The sequence below is a fragment of the Brienomyrus brachyistius genome, chromosome 2 (genome assembly GCF_023856365.1).
Source record: "Brienomyrus brachyistius isolate T26 chromosome 2, BBRACH_0.4, whole genome shotgun sequence".
In the NCBI taxonomy this organism is placed as follows: Eukaryota; Metazoa; Chordata; class Actinopteri; order Osteoglossiformes; family Mormyridae; genus Brienomyrus; species Brienomyrus brachyistius.
Genome location: NC_064534.1, coordinates 4299023 through 4324701, shown reverse-complemented (window position 1 = coordinate 4324701; position 25679 = coordinate 4299023). Strand labels below are relative to the sequence as shown.

Below are 25679 nucleotides of genomic sequence, written 5' to 3'. Positions count from 1 at the left end.
GACATGCCTAGGACAGACAGCTTCATCTGTGTATGAATTACCGACCCATCACTTCTGGCCATTTTGGCTCGCTACTTCTGCTGTACTTTTAGTCTAACACTACTGTCTGATAAGTAAAGCGTGCTCTGGTGCACTACATGTGACGAGATGGCCGAGTGGTTAAGGCGATGGACTGCTAATCCATTGTGCTCTGCACGCGTGGGTTCGAATCCCATTCTCGTCGAGCTTCATACCTTTAGCTTGTTTGCTTGGTGTTTCTCCAATGTCACGAGTGCTCTTGGCAGTATCTGTCTACTTCAAGTGCTGACTGCACCCTGGGAGTACTTCAGTGTCAATCGGCAGAGAGCATACTTCGTCTTGTAAGGTGCTTCCTGGAATTCAATCCTGGCTCACTGCAACTGCGAATTAGAGTAAGAAGTCAAGGAAGATGAAGAACTCAATTAAGGTCAACAATCCTTACTCGAGGGTTCAATGGTCAAATTTCTAAAGCTGATAACTGTTTGATGGGTACTAACCAGCATCATTTCAACACCTTCGTCTGCAGTGTCCATGATTTCATAGTGTTGCCTCTGCTATTAGTAAAGTACTATTAGTGAATGCTTTTCATATACAGTTAGGTAGTTTGATTCTGGATGACAATTTGCCATTTCTGATTTTGGGAGGATGAGGTTGGCAATAATCGATTGTCTTCCTTATCGTGTGGTCATCCACGACATGCCTAGGACAGACAGCTTCATCTGTGTATGAATTACCGACCCATCACTTCTGGCCATTTTGGCTCGCTACTTCTGCTGTACTTTTAGTCTAACACTACTGTCTGATAAGTAAAGCGTGCTCTGGTGCACTACATGTGACGAGATGGCCGAGTGGTTAAGGCGATGGACTGCTAATCCATTGTGCTCTGCACGCGTGGGTTCGAATCCCATTCTCGTCGAGCTTCATACCTTTAGCTTGTTTGCTTGGTGTTTCTCCAATGTCACGAGTGCTCTTGGCAGTATCTGTCTACTTCAAGTGCTGACTTGCACCCTGGGAGTACTTCAGTGTCAATCGGCAGAGAGCATACTTCGTCTTATAAGGTGCTTCCTGGAACTCAATCCTGGCTCACTGCAACTGTGAATTAGAGTAAGAAGTCAAGGAAGATGAAGAACTCAATTAAGGTCAACAATCCTTACTCGAGGGTTCAATGGTCAAATTTCTAAAGCTGATAACTGTTTGATGGGTACTAACCAGCATCATTTCAACACCTTCGTCTGCAGTGTCCATGATTTCATAGTGTTGCCTCTGCTATTAGTAAAGTACTATTAGTGAATGCTTTTCATATACAGTTAGGTAGTTTGATTCTGGATGACAATTTGCCATTTCTGATTTTGGGAGGATGAGGTTGGCAATAATCGATTGTCTTCCTTATCGTGTGGTCATCCACGACATGCCTAGGACAGACAGCTTCATCTGTGTATGAATTACCGACCCATCACTTCTGGCCATTTTGGCTCGCTACTTCTGCTGTACTTTTAGTCTAACACTACTGTCTGATAAGTAAAGCGTGCTCTGGTGCACTACATGTGACGAGATGGCCGAGTGGTTAAGGCGATGGACTGCTAATCCATTGTGCTCTGCACGCGTGGGTTCGAATCCCATTCTCGTCGAGCTTCATACCTTTAGCTTGTTTGCTTGGTGTTTCTCCAATGTCACGAGTGCTCTTGGCAGTATCTGTCTACTTCAAGTGCTGACTTGCACCCTGGGAGTACTTCAGTGTCAATCGGCAGAGAGCATACTTCGTCTTGTAAGGTGCTTCCTGGAACTCAATCCTGGCTCACTGCAACTGTGAATTAGAGTAAGAAGTCAAGGAAGATGAAGAACTCAATTAAGGTCAACAATCCTTACTCGAGGGTTCAATGGTCAAATTTCTAAAGCTGATAACTGTTTGATGGGTACTAACCAGCATCATTTCAACACCTTCGTCTGCAGTGTCCATGATTTCATAGTGTTGCCTCTGCTATTAGTAAAGTACTATTAGTGAATGCTTTTCATATACAGTTAGGTAGTTTGATTCTGGATGACAATTTGCCATTTCTGATTTTGGGAGGATGAGGTTGGCAATAATCGATTGTCTTCCTTATCGTGTGGTCATCCACGACATGCCTAGGACAGACAGCTTCATCTGTGTATGAATTACCGACCCATCACTTCTGGCCATTTTGGCTCGCTACTTCTGCTGTACTTTTAGTCTAACACTACTGTCTGATAAGTAAAGCGTGCTCTGGTGCACTACATGTGACGAGATGGCCGAGTGGTTAAGGCGATGGACTGCTAATCCATTGTGCTCTGCACGCGTGGGTTCGAATCCCATTCTCGTCGAGCTTCATACCTTTAGCTTGTTTGCTTGGTGTTTCTCCAATGTCACGAGTGCTCTTGGCAGTATCTGTCTACTTCAAGTGCTGATTTGCATCCTGGGAGTACTTCAGTGTCAATCGGCAGAGAGCATACTTCGTCTTGTAAGGTGCTTCCTGGAATTCAATCCTGGCTCACTGCAACTGCGAATTAGAGTAAGAAGTCAAGGAAGATGAAGAACTCAATTAAGGTCAACAATCCTTACTCGAGGGTTCAATGGTCAAATTTCTAAAGCTGATAACTGTTTGATGGGTACTAACCAGCATCATTTCAACACCTTCGTCTGCAGTGTCCATGATTTCATAGTGTTGCCTCTGCTATTAGTAAAGTACTATTAGTGAATGCTTTTCATATACAGTTAGGTAGTTTGATTCTGGATGACAATTTGCCATTTCTGATTTTGGGAGGATGAGGTTGGCAATAATCGATTGTCTTCCTTATCGTGTGGTCATCCACGACATGCCTAGGACAGACAGCTTCATCTGTGTATGAATTACCGACCCATCACTTCTGGCCATTTTGGCTCGCTACTTCTGCTGTACTTTTAGTCTAACACTACTGTCTGATAAGTAAAGCGTGCTCTGGTGCACTACATGTGACGAGATGGCCGAGTGGTTAAGGCGATGGACTGCTAATCCATTGTGCTCTGCACGCGTGGGTTCGAATCCCATTCTCATCGAGCTTCATACCTTTAGCTTGTTTGCTTGGTGTTTCTCCAATGTCACGAGTGCTCTTGGCAGTATCTGTCTACTTCAAGTGCTGACTGCACCCTGGGAGTACTTCAGTGTCAATCGGCAGAGAGCATACTTCGTCTTGTAAGGTGCTTCCTGGAATTCAATCCTGGCTCACTGCAACTGTGAATTAGAGTAAGAAGTCAAGGAAGATGAAGAACTCAATTAAGGTCAACAATCCTTACTCGAGGGTTCAATGGTCAAATTTCTAAAGCTGATAACTGTTTGATGGGTACTAACCAGCATCATTTCAACACCTTCGTCTGCAGTGTCCATGATTTCATAGTGTTGCCTCTGCTATTAGTAAAGTACTATTAGTGAATGCTTTTCATATACAGTTAGGTAGTTTGATTCTGGATGACAATTTGCCATTTCTGATTTTGGGAGGATGAGGTTGGCAATAATCGATTGTCTTCCTTATCGTGTGGTCATCCACGACATGCCTAGGACAGACAGCTTCATCTGTGTATGAATTACCGACCCATCACTTCTGGCCATTTTGGCTCGCTACTTCTGCTGTACTTTTAGTCTAACACTACTGTCTGATAAGTAAAGCGTGCTCTGGTGCACTACATGTGACGAGATGGCCGAGTGGTTAAGGCGATGGACTGCTAATCCATTGTGCTCTGCACGCGTGGGTTCGAATCCCATTCTCGTCGAGCTTCATACCTTTAGCTTGTTTGCTTGGTGTTTCTCCAATGTCACGAGTGCTCTTGGCAGTATCTGTCTACTTCAAGTGCTGACTGCACCCTGGGAGTACTTCAGTGTCAATCGGCAGAGAGCATACTTCGTCTTGTAAGGTGCTTCCTGGAATTCAATCCTGGCTCACTGCAACTGCGAATTAGAGTAAGAAGTCAAGGAAGATGAAGAACTCAATTAAGGTCAACAATCCTTACTCGAGGGTTCAATGGTCAAATTTCTAAAGCTGATAACTGTTTGATGGGTACTAACCAGCATCATTTCAACACCTTCGTCTGCAGTGTCCATGATTTCATAGTGTTGCCTCTGCTATTAGTAAAGTACTATTAGTGAATGCTTTTCATATACAGTTAGGTAGTTTGATTCTGGATGACAATTTGCCATTTCTGATTTTGGGAGGATGAGGTTGGCAATAATCGATTGTCTTCCTTATCGTGTGGTCATCCACGACATGCCTAGGACAGACAGCTTCATCTGTGTATGAATTACCGACCCATCACTTCTGGCCATTTTGGCTCGCTACTTCTGCTGTACTTTTAGTCTAACACTACTGTCTGATAAGTAAAGCGTGCTCTGGTGCACTACATGTGACGAGATGGCCGAGTGGTTAAGGCGCTGGACTGCTAATCCATTGTGCTCTGCACGCGTGGGTTCGAATCCCATTCTCGTCGAGCTTCATACCTTTAGCTTGTTTGCTTGGTGTTTCTCCAATGTCACGAGTGCTCTTGGCAGTATCTGTCTACTTCAAGTGCTGACTGCACCCTGGGAGTACTTCAGTGTCAATCGGCAGAGAGCATACTTCGTCTTGTAAGGTGCTTCCTGGAATTCAATCCTGGCTCACTGCAACTGCGAATTAGAGTAAGAAGTCAAGGAAGATGAAGAACTCAATTAAGGTCAACAATCCTTACTCGAGGGTTCAATGGTCAAATTTCTAAAGCTGATAACTGTTTGATGGGTACTAACCAGCATCATTTCAACACCTTCGTCTGCAGTGTCCATGATTTCATAGTGTTGCCTCTGCTATTAGTAAAGTACTATTAGTGAATGCTTTTCATATACAGTTAGGTAGTTTGATTCTGGATGACAATTTGCCATTTCTGATTTTGGGAGGATGAGGTTGGCAATAATCGATTGTCTTCCTTATCGTGTGGTCATCCACGACATGCCTAGGACAGACAGCTTCATCTGTGTATGAATTACCGACCCATCACTTCTGGCCATTTTGGCTCGCTACTTCTGCTGTACTTTTAGTCTAACACTACTGTCTGATAAGTAAAGCGTGCTCTGGTGCACTACATGTGACGAGATGGCCGAGTGGTTAAGGCGATGGACTGCTAATCCATTGTGCTCTGCACGCGTGGGTTCGAATCCCATTCTCGTCGAGCTTCATACCTTTAGCTTGTTTGCTTGGTGTTTCTCCAATGTCACGAGTGCTCTTGGCAGTATCTGTCTACTTCAAGTGCTGACTTGCACCCTGGGAGTACTTCAGTGTCAATCGGCAGAGAGCATACTTCGTCTTATAAGGTGCTTCCTGGAACTCAATCCTGGCTCACTGCAACTGTGAATTAGAGTAAGAAGTCAAGGAAGATGAAGAACTCAATTAAGGTCAACAATCCTTACTCGAGGGTTCAATGGTCAAATTTCTAAAGCTGATAACTGTTTGATGGGTACTAACCAGCATCATTTCAACACCTTCGTCTGCAGTGTCCATGATTTCATAGTGTTGCCTCTGCTATTAGTAAAGTACTATTAGTGAATGCTTTTCATATACAGTTAGGTAGTTTGATTCTGGATGACAATTTGCCATTTCTGATTTTGGGAGGATGAGGTTGGCAATAATCGATTGTCTTCCTTATCGTGTGGTCATCCACGACATGCCTAGGACAGACAGCTTCATCTGTGTATGAATTACCGACCCATCACTTCTGGCCATTTTGGCTCGCTACTTCTGCTGTACTTTTAGTCTAACACTACTGTCTGATAAGTAAAGCGTGCTCTGGTGCACTACATGTGACGAGATGGCCGAGTGGTTAAGGCGATGGACTGCTAATCCATTGTGCTCTGCACGCGTGGGTTCGAATCCCATTCTCGTCGAGCTTCATACCTTTAGCTTGTTTGCTTGGTGTTTCTCCAATGTCACGAGTGCTCTTGGCAGTATCTGTCTACTTCAAGTGCTGACTTGCACCCTGGGAGTACTTCAGTGTCAATCGGCAGAGAGCATACTTCGTCTTGTAAGGTGCTTCCTGGAACTCAATCCTGGCTCACTGCAACTGTGAATTAGAGTAAGAAGTCAAGGAAGATGAAGAACTCAATTAAGGTCAACAATCCTTACTCGAGGGTTCAATGGTCAAATTTCTAAAGCTGATAACTGTTTGATGGGTACTAACCAGCATCATTTCAACACCTTCGTCTGCAGTGTCCATGATTTCATAGTGTTGCCTCTGCTATTAGTAAAGTACTATTAGTGAATGCTTTTCATATACAGTTAGGTAGTTTGATTCTGGATGACAATTTGCCATTTCTGATTTTGGGAGGATGAGGTTGGCAATAATCGATTGTCTTCCTTATCGTGTGGTCATCCACGACATGCCTAGGACAGACAGCTTCATCTGTGTATGAATTACCGACCCATCACTTCTGGCCATTTTGGCTCGCTACTTCTGCTGTACTTTTAGTCTAACACTACTGTCTGATAAGTAAAGCGTGCTCTGGTGCACTACATGTGACGAGATGGCCGAGTGGTTAAGGCGATGGACTGCTAATCCATTGTGCTCTGCACGCGTGGGTTCGAATCCCACTCTCGTCGAGCTTCATACCTTTAGCTTGTTTGCTTGGTGTTTCTCCAATGTCACGAGTGCTCTTGGCAGTATCTGTCTACTTCAAGTGCTGATTTGCATCCTGGGAGTACTTCAGTGTCAATCGGCAGAGAGCATACTTCGTCTTGTAAGGTGCTTCCTGGAATTCAATCCTGGCTCACTGCAACTGCGAATTAGAGTAAGAAGTCAAGGAAGATGAAGAACTCAATTAAGGTCAACAATCCTTACTCGAGGGTTCAATGGTCAAATTTCTAAAGCTGATAACTGTTTGATGGGTACTAACCAGCATCATTTCAACACCTTCGTCTGCAGTGTCCATGATTTCATAGTGTTGCCTCTGCTATTAGTAAAGTACTATTAGTGAATGCTTTTCATATACAGTTAGGTAGTTTGATTCTGGATGACAATTTGCCATTTCTGATTTTGGGAGGATGAGGTTGGCAATAATCGATTGTCTTCCTTATCGTGTGGTCATCCACGACATGCCTAGGACAGACAGCTTCATCTGTGTATGAATTACCGACCCATCACTTCTGGCCATTTTGGCTCGCTACTTCTGCTGTACTTTTAGTCTAACACTACTGTCTGATAAGTAAAGCGTGCTCTGGTGCACTACATGTGACGAGATGGCTGAGTGGTTAAGGCGATGGACTGCTAATCCATTGTGCTCTGCACGCGTGGGTTCGAATCCCATTCTCATCGAGCTTCATACCTTTAGCTTGTTTGCTTGGTGTTTCTCCAATGTCACGAGTGCTCTTGGCAGTATCTGTCTACTTCAAGTGCTGACTTGCACCCTGGGAGTACTTCAGTGTCAATCGGCAGAGAGCATACTTCGTCTTGTAAGGTGCTTCCTGGAACTCAATCCTGGCTCACTGCAACTGTGAATTAGAGTAAGAAGTCAAGGAAGATGAAGAACTCAATTAAGGTCAACAATCCTTACTCGAGGGTTCAATGGTCAAATTTCTAAAGCTGATAACTGTTTGATGGGTACTAACCAGCATCATTTCAACACCTTCGTCTGCAGTGTCCATGATTTCATAGTGTTGCCTCTGCTATTAGTAAAGTACTATTAGTGAATGCTTTTCATATACAGTTAGGTAGTTTGATTCTGGATGACAATTTGCCATTTCTGATTTTGGGAGGATGAGGTTGGCAATAATCGATTGTCTTCCTTATCGTGTGGTCATCCACGACATGCCTAGGACAGACAGCTTCATCTGTGTATGAATTACCGACCCATCACTTCTGGCCATTTTGGCTCGCTACTTCTGCTGTACTTTTAGTCTAACACTACTGTCTGATAAGTAAAGCGTGCTCTGGTGCACTACATGTGACGAGATGGCCGAGTGGTTAAGGCGATGGACTGCTAATCCATTGTGCTCTGCACGCGTGGGTTCGAATCCCATTCTCGTCGAGCTTCATACCTTTAGCTTGTTTGCTTGGTGTTTCTCCAATGTCACGAGTGCTCTTGGCAGTATCTGTCTACTTCAAGTGCTGATTTGCATCCTGGGAGTACTTCAGTGTCAATCGGCAGAGAGCATACTTCGTCTTGTAAGGTGCTTCCTGGAATTCAATCCTGGCTCACTGCAACTGCGAATTAGAGTAAGAAGTCAAGGAAGATGAAGAACTCAATTAAGGTCAACAATCCTTACTCGAGGGTTCAATGGTCAAATTTCTAAAGCTGATAACTGTTTGATGGGTACTAACCAGCATCATTTCAACACCTTCGTCTGCAGTGTCCATGATTTCATAGTGTTGCCTCTGCTATTAGTAAAGTACTATTAGTGAATGCTTTTCATATACAGTTAGGTAGTTTGATTCTGGATGACAATTTGCCATTTCTGATTTTGGGAGGATGAGGTTGGCAATAATCGATTGTCTTCCTTATCGTGTGGTCATCCACGACACGCCTAGGACAGACAGCTTCATCTGTGTATGAATTACCGACCCATCACTTCTGGCCATTTTGGCTCGCTACTTCTGCTGTACTTTTAGTCTAACACTACTGTCTGATAAGTAAAGCGTGCTCTGGTGCACAACATGTGACGAGATGGCCGAGTGGTTAAGGCGATGGACTGCTAATCCATTGTGCTCTGCACGCGTGGGTTCGAATCCCATTCTCATCGAGCTTCATACCTTTAGCTTGTTTGCTTGGTGTTTCTCCAATGTCACGAGTGCTCTTGGCAGTATCTGTCTACTTCAAGTGCTGACTGCACCCTGGGAGTACTTCAGTGTCAATCGGCAGAGAGCATACTTCGTCTTGTAAGGTGCTTCCTGGAATTCAATCCTGGCTCACTGCAACTGTGAATTAGAGTAAGAAGTCAAGGAAGATGAAGAACTCAATTAAGGTCAACAATCCTTACTCGAGGGTTCAATGGTCAAATTTCTAAAGCTGATAACTGTTTGATGGGTACTAACCAGCATCATTTCAACACCTTCGTCTGCAGTGTCCATGATTTCATAGTGTTGCCTCTGCTATTAGTAAAGTACTATTAGTGAATGCTTTTCATATACAGTTAGGTAGTTTGATTCTGGATGACAATTTGCCATTTCTGATTTTGGGAGGATGAGGTTGGCAATAATCGATTGTCTTCCTTATCGTGTGGTCATCCACGACATGCCTAGGACAGACAGCTTCATCTGTGTATGAATTACCGACCCATCACTTCTGGCCATTTTGGCTCGCTACTTCTGCTGTACTTTTAGTCTAACACTACTGTCTGATAAGTAAAGCGTGCTCTGGTGCACTACATGTGACGAGATGGCCGAGTGGTTAAGGCGATGGACTGCTAATCCATTGTGCTCTGCACGCGTGGGTTCGAATCCCATTCTCGTCGAGCTTCATACCTTTAGCTTGTTTGCTTGGTGTTTCTCCAATGTCACGAGTGCTCTTGGCAGTATCTGTCTACTTCAAGTGCTGACTGCACCCTGGGAGTACTTCAGTGTCAATCGGCAGAGAGCATACTTCGTCTTGTAAGGTGCTTCCTGGAATTCAATCCTGGCTCACTGCAACTGCGAATTAGAGTAAGAAGTCAAGGAAGATGAAGAACTCAATTAAGGTCAACAATCCTTACTCGAGGGTTCAATGGTCAAATTTCTAAAGCTGATAACTGTTTGATGGGTACTAACCAGCATCATTTCAACACCTTCGTCTGCAGTGTCCATGATTTCATAGTGTTGCCTCTGCTATTAGTAAAGTACTATTAGTGAATGCTTTTCATATACAGTTAGGTAGTTTGATTCTGGATGACAATTTGCCATTTCTGATTTTGGGAGGATGAGGTTGGCAATAATCGATTGTCTTCCTTATCGTGTGGTCATCCACGACATGCCTAGGACAGACAGCTTCATCTGTGTATGAATTACCGACCCATCACTTCTGGCCATTTTGGCTCGCTACTTCTGCTGTACTTTTAGTCTAACACTACTGTCTGATAAGTAAAGCGTGCTCTGGTGCACTACATGTGACGAGATGGCCGAGTGGTTAAGGCGCTGGACTGCTAATCCATTGTGCTCTGCACGCGTGGGTTCGAATCCCATTCTCGTCGAGCTTCATACCTTTAGCTTGTTTGCTTGGTGTTTCTCCAATGTCACGAGTGCTCTTGGCAGTATCTGTCTACTTCAAGTGCTGACTGCACCCTGGGAGTACTTCAGTGTCAATCGGCAGAGAGCATACTTCGTCTTGTAAGGTGCTTCCTGGAATTCAATCCTGGCTCACTGCAACTGCGAATTAGAGTAAGAAGTCAAGGAAGATGAAGAACTCAATTAAGGTCAACAATCCTTACTCGAGGGTTCAATGGTCAAATTTCTAAAGCTGATAACTGTTTGATGGGTACTAACCAGCATCATTTCAACACCTTCGTCTGCAGTGTCCATGATTTCATAGTGTTGCCTCTGCTATTAGTAAAGTACTATTAGTGAATGCTTTTCATATACAGTTAGGTAGTTTGATTCTGGATGACAATTTGCCATTTCTGATTTTGGGAGGATGAGGTTGGCAATAATCGATTGTCTTCCTTATCGTGTGGTCATCCACGACATGCCTAGGACAGACAGCTTCATCTGTGTATGAATTACCGACCCATCACTTCTGGCCATTTTGGCTCGCTACTTCTGCTGTACTTTTAGTCTAACACTACTGTCTGATAAGTAAAGCGTGCTCTGGTGCACTACATGTGACGAGATGGCCGAGTGGTTAAGGCGATGGACTGCTAATCCGTTGTACATATTAGAATAAAGCAATAAATCTATGAATGTGTCTTCACATAATATGCACCATTACAGTATTCTGTAGGCCATCTGACACTTATGCTATTGTCCAAAAGGCCCTTTGTGGGTGGCTGGCAACTCCATACAAGACAGCAAACTAACAGTACATACATGTTGGCTACCATCAATCAAATGTTTAGTATATTAAACCACTAGCCCAAACTATGCCAAATACCTCAACAAGTATGGTTGGATAAGCTTAAAATTTGAGACTTTTTGCTCAGTGTTTGGTGTGACCCCTGGGGTTAGGCGTGATCCAAACAATACCTGAAGCTGTCAGGTTGAGATTGCATCCCTGTCTGTCCTTCAGTGATCGTGTGTCTCTTTCTCTGTGGGTTATTATTCCACAACCCCTCACCAGGCTGAACGCTGGCTCCAGAACTAGGTATAGGGCCTGCCGGACCACTTGGATCAGCAGCAACCGCAGCCTCCAGAGCTACATTTAATTACTGAAGACCTCTCGTGTATAATGTAACCCACCCCACCACCCCTCTAAATATGTTACTAGAATTTCCCATTGGAACCTTCCCGAGGGATTAATAAAGTTCTATCTATCTATCTATGTGGTATAAAGTCTCTACCCTCTTTTAAACTGGCACTGTTAAAGTATTATTGAAACGTATGTATATTTTATAGAGTTTGGTTACACTACAGTGAAGTCAGATGTAAAAACCTCCCGGGTTTGATGTTTCAATTATTTAGGTTCTAGAAGTTCTCCCTTTTGTCACAATCAAAACTGTATGATTGTCCCTCACAGGAAAATTAAATTGATTACACCACTTCTGTTTAAATTTGCCTGGCTTTTTCCAAATGATGCAAACTCGTTTTTGTCCCCTGTGGTAAGCAACGGTAAGGCTGTAAAACTATCAAACATGCTCCGGTAAGAGGCAATGGAGATAAAGATTGTGAGAAAAGAAGGTTAAACCCATAAATCTGACTAAACGTGGTGTTGCACCTTCCACTTATCCAGTCCCGATTAACATATACAGTGCAAATTAGACTGTACACTCCGGGCGTAAATGACACTAAATTACGTTAATTATAAAGCTTAATGCGGAAATTAGAAAAGGGTAAAATCCGGACACTAAAACTGCAGAGAACCATGTGGAAAGTGATTTGAAATCGGTTTCCGTCCTTTACCGGAAGCGGAAGTTCATGGTAATTCTGGTTCCGGTTGAGTGCAGGCTGTATGCGGCGTTTTCATTTTCTACAGAAGTGTATGAAACTGAGGGCTTTCATCGCTAAAGATGCCTGCTGAAAGTCTGCGCTGGAGCACCCTGGAAGCCTTGAAGAACTCCCCCAAAGGGAGACTCAAGTACAGTCCTGACTGGCTTGATAAGGGCGAGGTAACTATTAGCATGGTTGCTGTTTGCTACTTAGCCATACCATCAGTTATGTTTGGGTTTTTTAAAAGAGGTTATTCAAATAACCTACTTCTGAGCTCTTACGGAAGCGGGTTGGTGTAGTACTGCAATAGTTATTCTCCTGAGGTTTCAACTTGCTTCATCTCTAGTTTTTTCCCTCGATATGTTACCTGACAATGGTGTTTCACTTTAAGTTATTTAGAACGAAATCTGGCAGATTTTTTTCCATTGCTGCCTAAACTGTCTTGTGATGTCAAATGTAGAGATCGTATGTTCGTTTTTGAAACGTGGTTTGTAATAACTTAGTTCGAAAATATGAAAACACATGATAGCCATCACGAACAAGCCGAATATATCAGTTTTTTACTAGTCAGTGTCGTTCCCGAATACGTTACTTGAGAAGTATGTCCATCATCTTAAATTACTATAATTCTTTTTAAAATATACTAATATCAGGCAAATGTCAGAATTAGCAGCGTTGGATTTAGCGTGTGCGTCCTGCCAAGGACATGTTGATGTCCCTAACAGTGTCCTGTCATGTGCTGCATAACTAGGTTACTGATCTGTTTGCTGTTAAATTAAGTTAGCGGGATTCGCCACTTTGGACACAAGCGATAAGCACTGAAGTCGCGATGAAAGAAGGGACAGATTATATAGCAGCCACAACATCTTTTGAAGGAGGAGATACTGTAATTAAGATTTTGCTGTGGCGGTACATTTCGCAGATTAAAGTTATCATTTTTATTTCTGTTCACGAATTATTGTCTCTTATTTAGTCTCCGGTTTCGTTTGTGTTAGTTTGCAGTGACGACACTGGTTCCAACGTGCACGAGCGCACGCACGGCGCCGTCAATAAACGCAGCATAAACCCAGATTTTAGCATAAATATTTTCATAAACACTTATGCAATGGAGATTGTGATGTAGCAGACATACAAATTTGACTTTGGTAACGAGTGTATTTATCAGCTACAAAGACAAGATATATGAAAAAGCTCACTGCACTAATGGTAATTTAATAAACATGAATAAGCAACACAGTGGTTTTGCCTATTCAGGCGATCTAGAATCTTTTTCTTTTGTGATAATTTGAACTACATCCATAATTAAATAGTGATATTAAAGGAAACCATTTGTTATGCAGTTGTGCAAATGGAATATTGATGTTAAGTGTCCATTTTCAATAGAAGTGCATTTATACCTTTCGATGCAGTGGGTAAAGAGGAGCGACTGTAGTGCTCAGTTTTGCGTTTCATCGTGTTCTGCATCACTCTCCTTCACAGGACATTCTGTCGGGGTGCAGCATGCCCCCCAGCCTCCCTGCCATCTCCGGCCTCATTTTGACCAGACTCAGCCCCCAGTCCCTGCAGAAACCCTGCTCCCTGGGATCCCCTCAGCATGTCCGCAGCCCAGGCATTTCTGCCGGTGCTCCCACCTCTGTCTCCTCCCCCACCAGCCCCAGGCTGTCGGCCGCAAGCCCTCTCTCCCCCCTCGCCCGCTTACTGCGACCTCCCTCCAACGCAGAGGAGGAAGAAGAGCGGGTGATTTGAAATAAACTATTGTTCATGTTAGCTTTGTGTTTATATCAGTGCTGTTCTATTTGTGTTCAGGGTAATGAATCTGGACAGGTGCTCTTTCAGCACTTTTGTGGCTGCAATCTAGTGCATTAAGTCTGCTTTAAATGGTAAAGTGTCAGCTTCTGTCTGTTGTTGCTCTTTTTTAGCTGACTGGGCAATTGGTGCTTGAATTTTCTGCGTTTCGAGGGTGGGCGGGAGGGCAGTGTGCTCTCGAGCATCAACTCACTCCTCCTCCGGACTCCCTGCAGGAGGCAAGCGATGGCGAACCTGAGGTCAGCCCTGTTGCGAGTCCGACTCCTCCCCCAGCCATCTCCCTGCTGTCTCCTCAGCTGACTCACATGGCAGGAGGCATCCGCATCTGCGAGGAGCAGCACCGCGCCAAAGCCAAGGTCAGGCCAGCCACACTCCTCAAATGATTAAGCCCCTAGGTTCCTGCATCTATAAGGATGCTACCCAAGTGAAAAGATCTCCTCTGATATCCAGACGCCCGTGTTTCTGTGCATTTATGACAGTGAATGGAAACCGTAGAGCCGCTTATTTACTCTTCACGCAGTGTACATCATTATATACTACGTGCAATTATTATTTGTTTTTTTTTACTGTGTGCTAATTCCTCCTAGCACGCATGAGTATCGCATGTTATATGCTAGCGAGTATCAAATGCTAGCAGATTTAGCATTCGCTGGCATAACTTTTGCTTTATGTTCACTTATATTCCGTTCAGATGTTCTATATTACTTTTAATAAGTCTTTGGAAGTTTTCAGGTTCCGAGTTTTTGGGGATGCATCATGCAGTGCGATACAGCTAATAATGAAAAATGTATAAAATATACATTTTTTTTTCTTCTGATATTCTATGCGCGGAGCACTCGTATATCTGTGCATTTCGACCAATCTGATGGTGGTGATGCAACCAGCTCAGCTTAGTCATGCTTTCAGCTCTACTCATAAGTGGTACCGTGTCGGTATGGGTCAAATATGACTCGGTTCTTGGTGGCCGTGGAAAAGCACCAGTAGAGGCATTATGTGGCCGGTTTTTGGCATCCTATCTCGCCCCCTACAGGCCGAGCTGAGGCAGAGGCAAGAGCTCCAGGAGAAGCTGGTGGCAGCGGTGGCCAGTCGTGAGCTGGAGCAGCTTAAGCGATATGAGGAGTTAATGGAGCTGAAACAGAGACAGGAGTACCAGAGCATGCGGGACATGATGGAAAAGGAGTGCGTGCCACCGTCGGTCACGTGACCAGCCGCCCTGCTGGGCCACCTCTCATGGGCATCCTCCCGTCTCTTTCCAGGGCCCAGGAAAGTATTGGGCGCCAGGAGAAGCTGAAGGAGGAGCAGAGACACCGAACGAAGGTACCATTCTGGGTGCCTGGGGAGTTTGCCGTGTGCGTGGGCTTAATCATCCTCAAATGAAAGACTCGCTGTTTCCACTTAATTTGTCCGCTCTGCCTTGTTTTGTGTTTTTGTTCTTTGACACTTAACAAAATTAACCTTGTAGAATAATCTTTTCCTTTGGAGAGAACTGAACCAAGCAAAAGGTCATTTGAGTAACTCAAAAAAACGGTTATCTTCAAATAAACATTACAATACATCCCAGCAGGATTTTCTTGTAGGGATGAGCTGATCCACATTTTTTGAGTTCCATCCAATTCCGATATACAACTGCTGATACAGTTTCTGACGTGTGACCTCTTTTTACTTTAATATTTTAAGATGCATGTACATATACAGTACTGTGCAAACGTCTTAGGCAGGCAAAGAAAATGTTTTATCATCAGTATAATTATATTATCCCTGTCAATGTGTGTCAGCTTAGCCATTTCAGAACCTCTGCTAAAATCATCCTAGTATTTGCAGCGACCGTCCAGTGCAGCCATGTATTGTTTGACTTGGCCACTAGCACACCTCATACAGCTATTCAGTCTGTCACTGAATTTTTAAACCAATATATTTAATTATTTAATTGAGCTGTTGGTGAAATTTAACAAAATCGTGGAACGGCTGAGGTGCCCCTGAGGAGAACTTTGGGAACTGAAGCGGTGTTCATCTAGCCATCCAACTAGATATCAATAATTTTTTAGAAAACAGAAGAAATTATTACTATTTTTTATTGTGTTACTCTTAATTTGCACATGTTCTAATGTTAAATTGTGTTTTTGTTCTAAGCCAAAGTACACTTGCTACCCAGATAAACAGCTTTAAACATTTCTTTGGACTGCCTAAGACTTTTGCACAGTACTGTATATACTTATATAAAATGTAAATTATATAATAATAAATATATAATCTTATTAATATTTTGAAACTAGTAAATACAAATGAAAAAGTGCATGCCGATCTCTTTGATTGGGATACTGGAACCATACATAACATACTGTTCCACCTCATTTGTACACCTTGTTTTAAGGGTTTTTGAGGCATTTGGAGTTAAGTTTGAGTGTTTTCCTAGAGAGGATACGCAAGTGGCGAATGCTCAAAGTGCCCCGTAGTTTCTCTCCCACTGGCAACACTTCCTGTATCACAAGCTGCAGCGAGTGCGCAGATCAGCCCAAGCCAGCGGCTCCCAAATCATCCACTGCTTTTTTCATAACACTCCTGTTGTCTCACACAATTGCAGGGATTTTCCACTAAACATAACTCCTACCTCTCAAAACTTTGTTTTTACAAAGTTTGCATATCGCTGTGCTGCTAGTTGTTAAAAGTGTAAAATACTTCCAGAGCATCACCTTCTTATCTGATATTTTTACACTCCTCCTACTGCAAAGGGTATGTGCATGACATCAGAGCAGGATTCAGCCACTGACAGGGAGAAAATCTCATTGCCACAAACATTGTTTTGATAAGAAAGAGGAGCTATTTTATTATTTTTTTTTACAGACTCCCAAACTAAATAAGTATTGGACATGGATCTGTCACTTATGGTCGATGCCCGATTCGTTAAATAGGTCTGGATCGGTGCCGCTCTAGGTTTCAGTATCTGAAAGACTAGAATTGCTTCCTGATGAAGGCCGTGCTCTCCTTCACTGCCACCCACCAGATCCTTAACCTCCGCCTGCGCGAGGTGGAGCAGCAGCGCCTGCGGGAGGCGGAGCTCGAGCGCCAGCGGCTGGCCGAGGGCCGAGAGAGGTTGCGCGCTCTCAATGCCGTCCAGGAGGAGGTGCTGCAGCTCAACCAGCTGCTGGAGACCTCCACGCCCGACCAGGCCAACCATGTTCTAGACATGACGTCCTACAGCACCCGCGCCAATCAACTCTGCTCACAGGTGTCAGAGGTGGTGCGCACCACAGCGGAGGTAGGTCTGCCTTCACATAATGTACTAAAGATGAGAAAATGAATGAATGTCATCTAGCAGGTGCTTTTGTCCAAAGCGCCATACATTTCTTGGAGAATGCAGGGTCAGCCAAAGGTTATGGGTCTTACTCAAGGGCCCGCTGGTGAAATCAGTCGTCCACAGGATTTGAACTGGCAACTTTCTAATCACGCGCAACAGCGTCCTAAACTGTTGAGCCATGCATACGTTTCAGGTTATGTTTCATATTTCTTAACCTTAATAGCTGCAAGTCCTATGTATATACTTATAATATTAAAGTACTGTGTCCTTGGTTACGGTATAATACCTTGCCAAGAACGTGGAACCATTCGGTATCCTTGCACATCTGCCAGACATTGATGATGGTAATTTGCCTTACTTTCTTGATAGAAGAGAATAAACTGACAAGCTAAATTTAATTCCTGCACCCTGGTCCCCATGTATGCAAACGTTACGAACAACGTAGTTTTAAGAAGGCTTCCCAAGCCCTGTGGCCACAGTGGAGACCTTCAAATTTCTGGGAGCAACCATCTCTCAAGACTTGAAGTGGGAGCCCAGCGTCAACTCTGTCCTCAAAAAGGCCCAGCTAAGGAAGTACGGTCTGCCATGGGAGCTGCTGAGCCAGTTCTGCACCGCAGACATTGAGTCTGTCCTTTGCTCATCAGTCGCAGTGTGGTTTGGAGCAACCACTCAACAGGATCATAGGAGACTGCAGCGAACAGTGAGGGCAGCGGGAAAAAATCGTCGGTGCCCCTCTGCCCTCCATCCAGGACTTGGAAACGGGCAGATAAAATCATTCTAGATCCGTCACACCCTGGACACAATCTTTTCCAGCTCCTCCCCCTTTGGCAGCCGCTACAGAACTCTGTTCGCAAAAACCACCAGACATAGGAGCAGCTTCTGCCCTCAGGCCATCACCCTCATAATAGCTAAGCTGTGTCACCTGCCTTCTGTCAATTTTCCCCCCTTAAACTCCGCACTCAGCCTCACACCTTATGCTTTGTACAGTCGGTTTACCCATGTGTGTGCATTTCAAATTATATTTCTTGTATAATGTAACTTATTGTTTATATAGTGTCATTTATTGTCTGTGTACTAGGGAGTCTCAAGCAGCCGGAAGCAAATTGCTTGTGTGCCCCAGCACACTTGGTCAATAAAGCTGAGTCTGATTCTTCGGGAAACCCGCCCCTGATCAGTGCCTGTAATACCTGCATTCCCCATCAGGGCAACTTCCCCAGCGTGGAGGACATGATCGTGGCTGAGCGGGCTCTCCAGGACATGAGGCTGCTGATCCGGGCCATGCAGGAGGAGGCCGCCCAGGCACGGGAGAGGAGGCGGCAGGAGGAAGAGGAGGAGGCCCGCAGGAAGCAGGCAGAGCTGCAGGCAAAGCAGGAGGAGCAGAAGAAGAGCGCGGAACGGTCTGCCAAGGAGAAGATCAGGAAGCAAGGTGAGGATGAGCTGGAGTAAGAGGGGATGATGGGGTGGATTTGATAAGGAGAAGTAGGGGACGTAGTGGTTTAAGTGAGGAGGAGGAGGAGCAGGAGAGACTGGTGGTTTTGGGGAGGAGGAGAGACTGGTGGTTTTAGTGAGGAGGAGGAGGAGCAGGAGAGACTGGTGGTTTTGGTGAGCAGGAGAGAGTGGGAGGGGACATTGTGGTGTTTGCTTTTTTTAATGGTATTGGGTCAGCCAATAACAGTGGGTCCCCAGAACTGGAGTTGAGAATCACAGTTTTCTTTATTTTTGTGTAATAAAGAGGTCTTGCCAAAATGCACCCACACTGGCCCCCCGTGGATCAGGTTCCCCACTCCTGGTGCAGAGCCAGTACTGGTTGTCTGTTAAATCGAGAATGTGGAGAAAAGACTGAAGTGGAACAAAGGGGTGAATGTTGATCAGGGCTGAGAGCCCGCCGGAGGCGGCCGGTCCGGTTCTAACCCGTGCCTGGCGCTCACTCTGACAGGGCTGCAGACCAAGGCTGAGGACAGCACCCTCAAATGGCACCAGCAGCTACAGGACTTCGCTGACAAGTGTGCACTGTCATTTGACGAGCTGAACAACACAAAGGACCTTCAGGTTTGCCACGAGGCTCGGTGCTGTACGCCTGTCCCACGGTGGAGGGCAGGGGGTGTGGCTTTTCAGCTGTGTCTGCCATTTGTATGATGGTGCAGTGAGGGCACCTCTGAGGTGTTCTGTCCTGGTCTGGGTTCCTGCAGACTAAAAAACTGAAGATGGAGCTTCAGAAAGCTGCCACCATCCCAGTCAGCCAGATCTCCAGCATCTCAGGTGGGTGCCTTTCCTCCGGCATGGGATTTACCAGACTGAAATGTGAGATCAGCCTACTGTTCTCCTTTGGGGACATAAGTCACAGGTAAAAATAGAGATGCACTGATTACAATTTTTTTTTTTTGCCCAATTTTGATTTTTGACGAAAATCGGCTTTTCTTCAATGCAAAATTTTATTTTCATAAATTTAAATGTAACAATTTCTTTCCTCCAAACTACACGACGGCATCTTATCTCACTTAAGTGCTCTGTGACTGGAAAGAGGTACAAATAACAGTCGATGTCCTCCCAACTTTATCTGACATGTTTTACTTTATCAAACAGCAGGTGCAACAGATTAAGATGGCAAAACAAATGTTAGTTACTTATGTCATTTTCCAGTACGTTTAAATTCGCCATATAACACAACTTTATTAGTCTTAAAATATACAAGTCCTTACGTTACACACCACCAAATAAGACTGAAGTGTACTATACTCTTCTAAATAATAATAGGTGCAGGGTAATAATATTAATGCCAATATCACATGTTAAGCCCATACAATTCTTACATCACCAGTCACCATGAATAAAATCAGGCTTTTTCTTGCCTTCGTACGGTACGGACCATATAGTGCAGGGGGTTAAAGTTGTGGTAAAACATTTTTACTCTGTGTAGAACTTACCTTATCGGAAATACATGAGATTCATCGGCCTGTCTCCGGTCCAAGCCTAGCATGTTGAAACTCGGCTGATTCCAGTCCATAGCCAGTCGATCGGTGCATCTCTAGTAAAAAGGGGACATAAGTCTAAGAGACGACATATTAGATATTAAACCATCATAGATAAGCATAATGTGCAATTGCCAGTGAAGTGATAGGTAGCACAAAGACTTTAAGGCAGTGTTTCCAAATCTGCTCCCCGGGAACCTGCAGCCAGTCCATGATTTTGTTCCTTCTCAGCTTTTGGTAGCAAAAATGTAGATTGTCTGTGAGGGAGCAAAAAAATCTGTGGGTCTGAGAACCGGGTTGGGAAACGCTGGTCTAAGTATATTCACATAAGCTGTACGTGTATTAGTTGAGTAGGCTGTTGGGTCTTTGGCTGTGCACAGGTCCCGCATACTGTCTTCATTGAGGATCTTCTGTATTTGTCCTGCAGGTTCCAAGCTAAAGGAGATCTTCGATAAGATAGACAAGCTGCTGTCTGGTCGGCCTGTTCAGTCGGGGGGCAAGTCCGTGTCGGCCTCCCACCATCCCAGTGGCCTCGATTTTGTCAGCTATAAACTGGCAGAGAAGTTTGTAGTGAGTGAAATTTGCAGTCATCGAGGGGGCTTGATTTTGACTTTGTGTCTGTGTCGAATTTCCCTAGTTGGTCCTTAAAGGGGCAGTTCACCCCGACACTGAAAGTTGTGTTTTAGAGGAGTTTCGGTGCTGTCTATCCATCTAGGTTGTTCTGCCAGGACTTTTCCAATTTGAGAGATTGGCCATAGAAATGACAGGCTTCTCTTGAATATAATGGGAGTGAATGGCATTCTCTCTGTGGTGTATAAAGGACCAAACAAATGCATTTGGAAAAATTCAGCAGCAATATCTCTTACTAGAAATCATGACCTGGTTACTCATAATAATCCACAGACTTTGTAGTGAGCAGTTTGCTGAACTGTACACACCAGTCACTGCACAGAAGGTATTGATAAAGCACTCGTGCTCAGTACAGCACATTTCAGACTCTAAAAGCCAGCCAATGTTAAAATGGGGTCACTTCCCACTTGCTGTTCCTCAGAAACAAGGCGAAGAGGAGGTCGCATCACACCATGAAGCTGCTTTCCCCATCGCCGTCGTAGCAATCGGGCTGTGGGAGCTGCACCCCAAGGTGGGGGACCTCATCTTGGCCCACTTGCATAGGAAGTGCCCATACTCCGTGCCCCACTACCCCCCAATGAAGGACGGCACTTCAGTAGAGGAGTACCAGAGGTCAGCACAGGTCGCCAGAATTTCCTCTAAATCAGTGTTTCCCAATCCGGTCCTCGGGGTCACAAAGTCAATCCATGTTTTTGCTCCCTTCAAGCTCCCTGCCAGATAGTCCATATTTCTGCTACCAGGAACTGAGAGGGAGCAAAAACATGAACTGTCTGTGGGTCCCCGAGTACCAGATTGAGAAACACTGCGCTAAAAGATAAACGATGCCAATACCGGTATTGAAGTTTAAGCTGTTTTAGTGCAGAGGATAGGGTATGCTCCTGCATTTTATATTATTGCTTCCTGTTCTAGAAGAGTCTGGCTTCAGAAAGTCTCATTTTCCTTCATGGTGGGCCTTTATCGCTCAGGATCCTGGGATACCGTGTGGAGGACTCTGGAGTGGAGGTCCAGGACAGTTTCCTGAAGAGAATGTCCGGAATGATCCGCCTGTATGCGGCGGTTATACAGCTGAGGTGGCCCCATGGGAACAAGCAGGGGGTAAGCTGAAAAGGATGGATAACGTTTTGCATTTTGGGGGGGTTTTGGGGGAAGGGGTTCTTACTGTTGTGCTCCTGTAGGAAAGTCCTCATGGTCTGAACCATGGTTGGCGCTGGCTGGCACAGATGCTGAACATGGAGCCGCTGGCGGATGTCACCGCCACCCTGCTATTCGACTTCCTTGAGGTGAGGCCTTGCTGTCGGGCCCAGTGTCCCACTCCTGAGCTCTTTCTGAATCCCCAGAACGGAAGGATTGTGGTCTTGGCAAGATCGGAATGAACTTGTGGCGCAATGAATTGTGCGATTTGGTCTCATTTAGTCAGGATGTCGTAGATGTGTCCTTGATAGTTGGGACGGGGCTAAAATGACGTCTGTGGATTTTTACTGTCCACCGTTCTTCTGTTCTTGAATATTGAAACTGGTCTTTGGCCATGATGAGGAGAAACAGGCACACGAGAACACAAGTGTAGCCAGGTACGGGCATCGAGTGACAGCCCTGATGTCCTGTTTCCCTGCTCCCACCAATCAGGTGTGTGGTCATGCCCTGATGAAGCAGTACCAAGGCCAGTTCTGGAAACTCATCTTCCTCATCAAGGATGACTACTTCCCCAGGTACCTCACTGGCTCCTAACATAGCCGTATGCTTACCCAAATGTATGAAATCGTCTGTGCTGGTTTTTGCTATGTGTCCTCCTACATTTAGTCAGACCCTTTCCTCCCATGATTTGCATATATCTGGCAGTTTTTGTCAGGGTCATCTCTGGAGCAGTTGCTGTTCAGGGGTTCGGTCAAGACCCCAGAGGTTATGCTGCTGGCTGGGTTTTCACATTCAATGTGGAAATGCCTTACTCAGTGCAATGTGACGCTGGGTAGCTATTATGTGCAAAGATTCAAGCGAAACAATATGTTCTTCCAAAGTGACAGCAACCTTAAGTGCTCAAATGGACATAAACCAAGTTTCGTGAGGTGCGTTAGTTAGCTGGACAGAAATTTTCCAGCCTTTTCCGTGCTGGAATTTCATTTCCGGATGTCGGTTTCAGATGCTTTGTGAAATGAATACATTGGGTTGTGGCTCAGGGGGTTAAGGTGCTGTGCTCGTGGTCGGAAGGTTGCTGGTTCAAACCCCAAACTGAGCAGTTGGGCCCTTAAGTAAGGCCTTTAATCTAAAAAGCTCCAGGGAGTGTCTGATGCTTTTCGGATAAGTGTCTGCTAAATAAATAAAATGTAATATGTTAAGTGCTCCTCCATAAGCAATGTGGGCTCCTCGCTTGCCCAGGTTTGCTTTACTGGTACCTGAACGCCAACGCTGATGCCCTCACACTGAATGTCCTGCATGCTCTGTCTTTGCTGCCTCATTGTTTCTTGACATTTTGCCTTGTGGCACCCCCTGCCCCCCCCCCCCCCCCCCCCATAGAATCGAGGCAGTGACCAGCTCTGGCCAGATGGGGTCTGTGATGAGGCTCAAGCAGTTCCTCGAGGTGAGGGCAGAGTCCCGTTGCACTGGTGCTCTTTTGAGACCCAGTTAACCCAGGCAGTGGGTCACTGAAGAGACTCACGTCTGTGCTGCCATATTTCTGAATCAACATTATCTCCCTGTATTTGTAGAATGCTTTGAGACGCCGGGAGATTCCTCCAGCCAAAGGTCAGCTCAGCCCCTACTTCTGGAGGTCTTAAACAAGGAAACAAATCTTAAGAAGGATGCTGTCATCTCTTCCGACCTCACGGCTTCACGCTCCGGCTTTGAGTCTCCTTCTACTTTGTGTAATTAAAAATGCACTATAAGCTGGTGGGATATTGGGGTATGTGTATATAAATGGACTCTCTTCATGACTCTTTATAACGGATCTGTTTTAAGCCTGTGTCACATGACATATGCATGACATGATAGTTTTTAAGCAAGCCTCTCATTATGTTTAGCGAATATGATGAGGGTTTGTGTGTCCTCATATTCCCCTCAAGGTTTTAATGTTTTTGTATTATTATTTATGCAGAATTGTTATTTGAGGATGTGAAAACACGTTTGTGTGTGTTTGTGTAACCTGTGCTAGTGCATATGACCAAAGATGACACTGGTTTTATTCAGATACGGTCAGCAGATCACCGAGTAGCTTGAATGACTTCTGCATTTCTCACACTGGCGTCATTATTGTATTTTATTTCAACGTGAAGTATGCTTCAAACTACTGTGGAATTATAATGTCAGATGTCTTAAGATGAATGCCGCTATTGTTTACAGCATCATTTTGTAAAATGATAGACATACACTCGTCTTATGTTTAGTATTATGCAATGCAGTTTTTTGTTTGATATTTTACAGGCTACCGTGTAGCCTATATAAAAGCGTATTTCTTTTTACAATGTATTATGATTAAATGTACATACTACAGCAAACTGGGGTTTTTCCACTGATTTGTATCCGGTTTCTTTGCAAACCCCTTTGCGTTGGTCAGATATCTCGAATGATCCGCGTTTGTGTTCTTGGCATGGAACCTGGAGAGGGAATATGGGGTATTCGTCTGTCATCAGAAAATAAAACGCTGAAATTAAAATGTACCACACATTCTAATCATGCATATTCAAAGCGTTCATTTTTAAAACGAAAGCCTATTCTAGATGTTTGAGTCGCTGTGTTCATACCCGATTAATGACCTTCGCGCAGTCATAGTCTTACATTTCATTGCGCGTTCGGAACATTGCATTACCGTAGCTGTGTGCTTTAAAACCAACTGGCTGTGGAAGCCGAGATGTCGCGGTCCGGTTTAATCACTGCCTTGTTTGTGGAGGTTGAAACAGTCCGCTGTGTGATAAATTACTAGACAACTAGAGGGTTGGTGAGAGGCGGTTCGCACGGGGGCATGATTCGGCTCTTTCCGTCGTCATCCGCCGACTCTTCGGTAACGCGGCCCGAACGGCTGCTGGTTTCGACTCTTTCCGTCACCGTCCGCCTGCGCTTCGGCTGGGCGCTGCGGTGAGTGACGTCAGCGTTTCCCCGAACCTATATGCGCTCGTGTCGGCAGTCTGCTGCATTCACCCAAGACGGGAAGCGATTCGTGCTTTGCATCGTAAGAGGACTCTGTAAAGCAGGTAAGGAGCGAATGCAAGCTATATAATATTTGCTGGTTATACCTGGATAGGAGGTTGTAGGCGGTAGACCTGTTATGTGATTGAACTTATGTTTCGAAGAATAAGACTTTAAAAAAAGAAAGCTTGGTTTAGCTTTATGGCATAGCATTCCCAACAATCCCATTGCGTATGCGTGGGAAAGGTATGGCTTTGTTTGGATGGTTTTACGTGGTAGGTAGTTCTCCTGTTAGGCAGGTAACCTATTTACTAGCCGGGTTACGTTTTTATTTATTTATTTTGGAGCAAATCTTTTTTTTTTCTTTTCCCTGTCACCGACAAGGACCCGCCCAGCGCCCACTAGGAATTTCATTGAACAAAATGGATCGCGACACGGTGGCGAGCGACAGCGGCGCAACAAGCCAGATGCCTCGTTAACAGTGACTAACCCACGGGTCGTCTGTGATCCGTCAGATCGTTCCATTTGAGACGACTGAAAAATTCTGTAATTGCAGTGATTTTTAAACCCCGTCCCTTTGGATATCGGTGCCCCTGGCGTTCCTGCATACGGTATGCTGTAGATGGTGGCTGGCCGTCGGAAATGGCTTCCCAGGGCTTTTGTACTTAATGTGGGAAATCCGTGCGATAACCGAACTGGATGATAACCAGATTCTTCATCCCCATAACCTCCCCTTGTGTTTGCTCTGATAACAGTAATACCGCGATGTACACCGCAGATGTCAGCCTCAGGA

The 25679-nt window shown here is 44.8% G+C and overlaps 2 protein-coding genes and 15 non-coding genes across 25 annotated transcripts in view; all 17 read left to right on the top strand.

Annotated features, from left to right (window-relative positions):
• The first annotated feature begins 141 nt into the window (after positions 1 to 141).
• trnas-gcu (transfer RNA serine (anticodon GCU)) lies at positions 142 to 223 on the top strand. The gene has a single exon. It is a non-coding gene; the product is annotated as a tRNA-Ser (tRNA).
• Positions 224 to 852: 629 nt separating this feature from the next.
• On the top strand, positions 853 to 934 carry trnas-gcu (transfer RNA serine (anticodon GCU)). Its single transcript has one exon. It is a non-coding gene; the product is annotated as a tRNA-Ser (tRNA).
• A 630-nt stretch (positions 935 to 1564) lies between these two features.
• Positions 1565 to 1646, top strand: trnas-gcu (transfer RNA serine (anticodon GCU)). The gene has a single exon. It is a non-coding gene; the product is annotated as a tRNA-Ser (tRNA).
• A 630-nt stretch (positions 1647 to 2276) lies between these two features.
• On the top strand, positions 2277 to 2358 carry trnas-gcu (transfer RNA serine (anticodon GCU)). Its single transcript has one exon. It is a non-coding gene; the product is annotated as a tRNA-Ser (tRNA).
• Positions 2359 to 2988: 630 nt separating this feature from the next.
• Positions 2989 to 3070, top strand: trnas-gcu (transfer RNA serine (anticodon GCU)). Its single transcript has one exon. It is a non-coding gene; the product is annotated as a tRNA-Ser (tRNA).
• Positions 3071 to 3699: 629 nt separating this feature from the next.
• trnas-gcu (transfer RNA serine (anticodon GCU)) lies at positions 3700 to 3781 on the top strand. The gene has a single exon. It is a non-coding gene; the product is annotated as a tRNA-Ser (tRNA).
• Positions 3782 to 4410: 629 nt separating this feature from the next.
• trnas-gcu (transfer RNA serine (anticodon GCU)) lies at positions 4411 to 4492 on the top strand. The gene has a single exon. It is a non-coding gene; the product is annotated as a tRNA-Ser (tRNA).
• Positions 4493 to 5121: 629 nt separating this feature from the next.
• Positions 5122 to 5203, top strand: trnas-gcu (transfer RNA serine (anticodon GCU)). The gene has a single exon. It is a non-coding gene; the product is annotated as a tRNA-Ser (tRNA).
• Positions 5204 to 5833: 630 nt separating this feature from the next.
• trnas-gcu (transfer RNA serine (anticodon GCU)) lies at positions 5834 to 5915 on the top strand. The gene has a single exon. It is a non-coding gene; the product is annotated as a tRNA-Ser (tRNA).
• Positions 5916 to 6545: 630 nt separating this feature from the next.
• On the top strand, positions 6546 to 6627 carry trnas-gcu (transfer RNA serine (anticodon GCU)). Its single transcript has one exon. It is a non-coding gene; the product is annotated as a tRNA-Ser (tRNA).
• A 630-nt stretch (positions 6628 to 7257) lies between these two features.
• On the top strand, positions 7258 to 7339 carry trnas-gcu (transfer RNA serine (anticodon GCU)). The gene has a single exon. It is a non-coding gene; the product is annotated as a tRNA-Ser (tRNA).
• Positions 7340 to 7969: 630 nt separating this feature from the next.
• trnas-gcu (transfer RNA serine (anticodon GCU)) lies at positions 7970 to 8051 on the top strand. Its single transcript has one exon. It is a non-coding gene; the product is annotated as a tRNA-Ser (tRNA).
• Positions 8052 to 8681: 630 nt separating this feature from the next.
• Positions 8682 to 8763, top strand: trnas-gcu (transfer RNA serine (anticodon GCU)). Its single transcript has one exon. It is a non-coding gene; the product is annotated as a tRNA-Ser (tRNA).
• A 629-nt stretch (positions 8764 to 9392) lies between these two features.
• Positions 9393 to 9474, top strand: trnas-gcu (transfer RNA serine (anticodon GCU)). Its single transcript has one exon. It is a non-coding gene; the product is annotated as a tRNA-Ser (tRNA).
• A 629-nt stretch (positions 9475 to 10103) lies between these two features.
• Positions 10104 to 10185, top strand: trnas-gcu (transfer RNA serine (anticodon GCU)). Its single transcript has one exon. It is a non-coding gene; the product is annotated as a tRNA-Ser (tRNA).
• Positions 10186 to 11811: 1626 nt separating this feature from the next.
• Positions 11812 to 24258, top strand: gle1 (GLE1 RNA export mediator). Its single transcript, XM_049001212.1, has 16 exons — positions 11812 to 12252; positions 13553 to 13810; positions 14095 to 14235; positions 14910 to 15058; positions 15136 to 15196; positions 16881 to 17135; positions 18378 to 18600; positions 19111 to 19223; positions 19364 to 19433; positions 20571 to 20713; positions 21195 to 21385; positions 21739 to 21868; positions 21949 to 22053; positions 22397 to 22479; positions 23282 to 23345; positions 23473 to 24258. The coding sequence occupies exons 1-16, from the start codon at positions 12154 to 12156 to the stop codon at positions 23539 to 23541; spliced, it is 2154 nt and encodes a 717-aa protein (XP_048857169.1). The 5' UTR covers positions 11812 to 12153; the 3' UTR covers positions 23542 to 24258.
• Positions 24259 to 24862: 604 nt separating this feature from the next.
• Positions 24863 to 25679, top strand: part of LOC125714708 (spectrin alpha chain, non-erythrocytic 1) — a 29578-nt gene continuing 28761 nt past the window's right edge. For all 9 annotated transcript variants that reach the window (XM_048985662.1, XM_048985644.1, XM_048985654.1 and 6 more), the window contains exon 1: positions 24863 to 24951. In XM_048985662.1, coding sequence (XP_048841619.1) covers positions 24867 to 24951 — 85 coding nt within the window. In that variant the 5' untranslated portion in view covers positions 24863 to 24866. The remainder of the gene's footprint in view (positions 24952 to 25679) is intronic.

What these genes read in the sequence shown, in the direction of transcription:
- gle1 (XM_049001212.1), top strand. Translation starts at nt 12,154, where the DNA reads ATGCCTGCTGAAAGTCTGCGCTGGAGCACCCTGGAAGCCTTGAAGAAC. An exon ending in AACTGGCAGAGAAGTTTGTA is followed by an intron (nt 20,714 to 21,194) that starts GTGAGTGAAATT and finishes GCTGTTCCTCAG; the next exon opens with AAACAAGGCGAAGAGGAGGT. An exon ending in AAGGATGACTACTTCCCCAG is followed by an intron (nt 22,480 to 23,281) that starts GTACCTCACTGG and finishes CCCCCCCCATAG; the next exon opens with AATCGAGGCAGTGACCAGCT.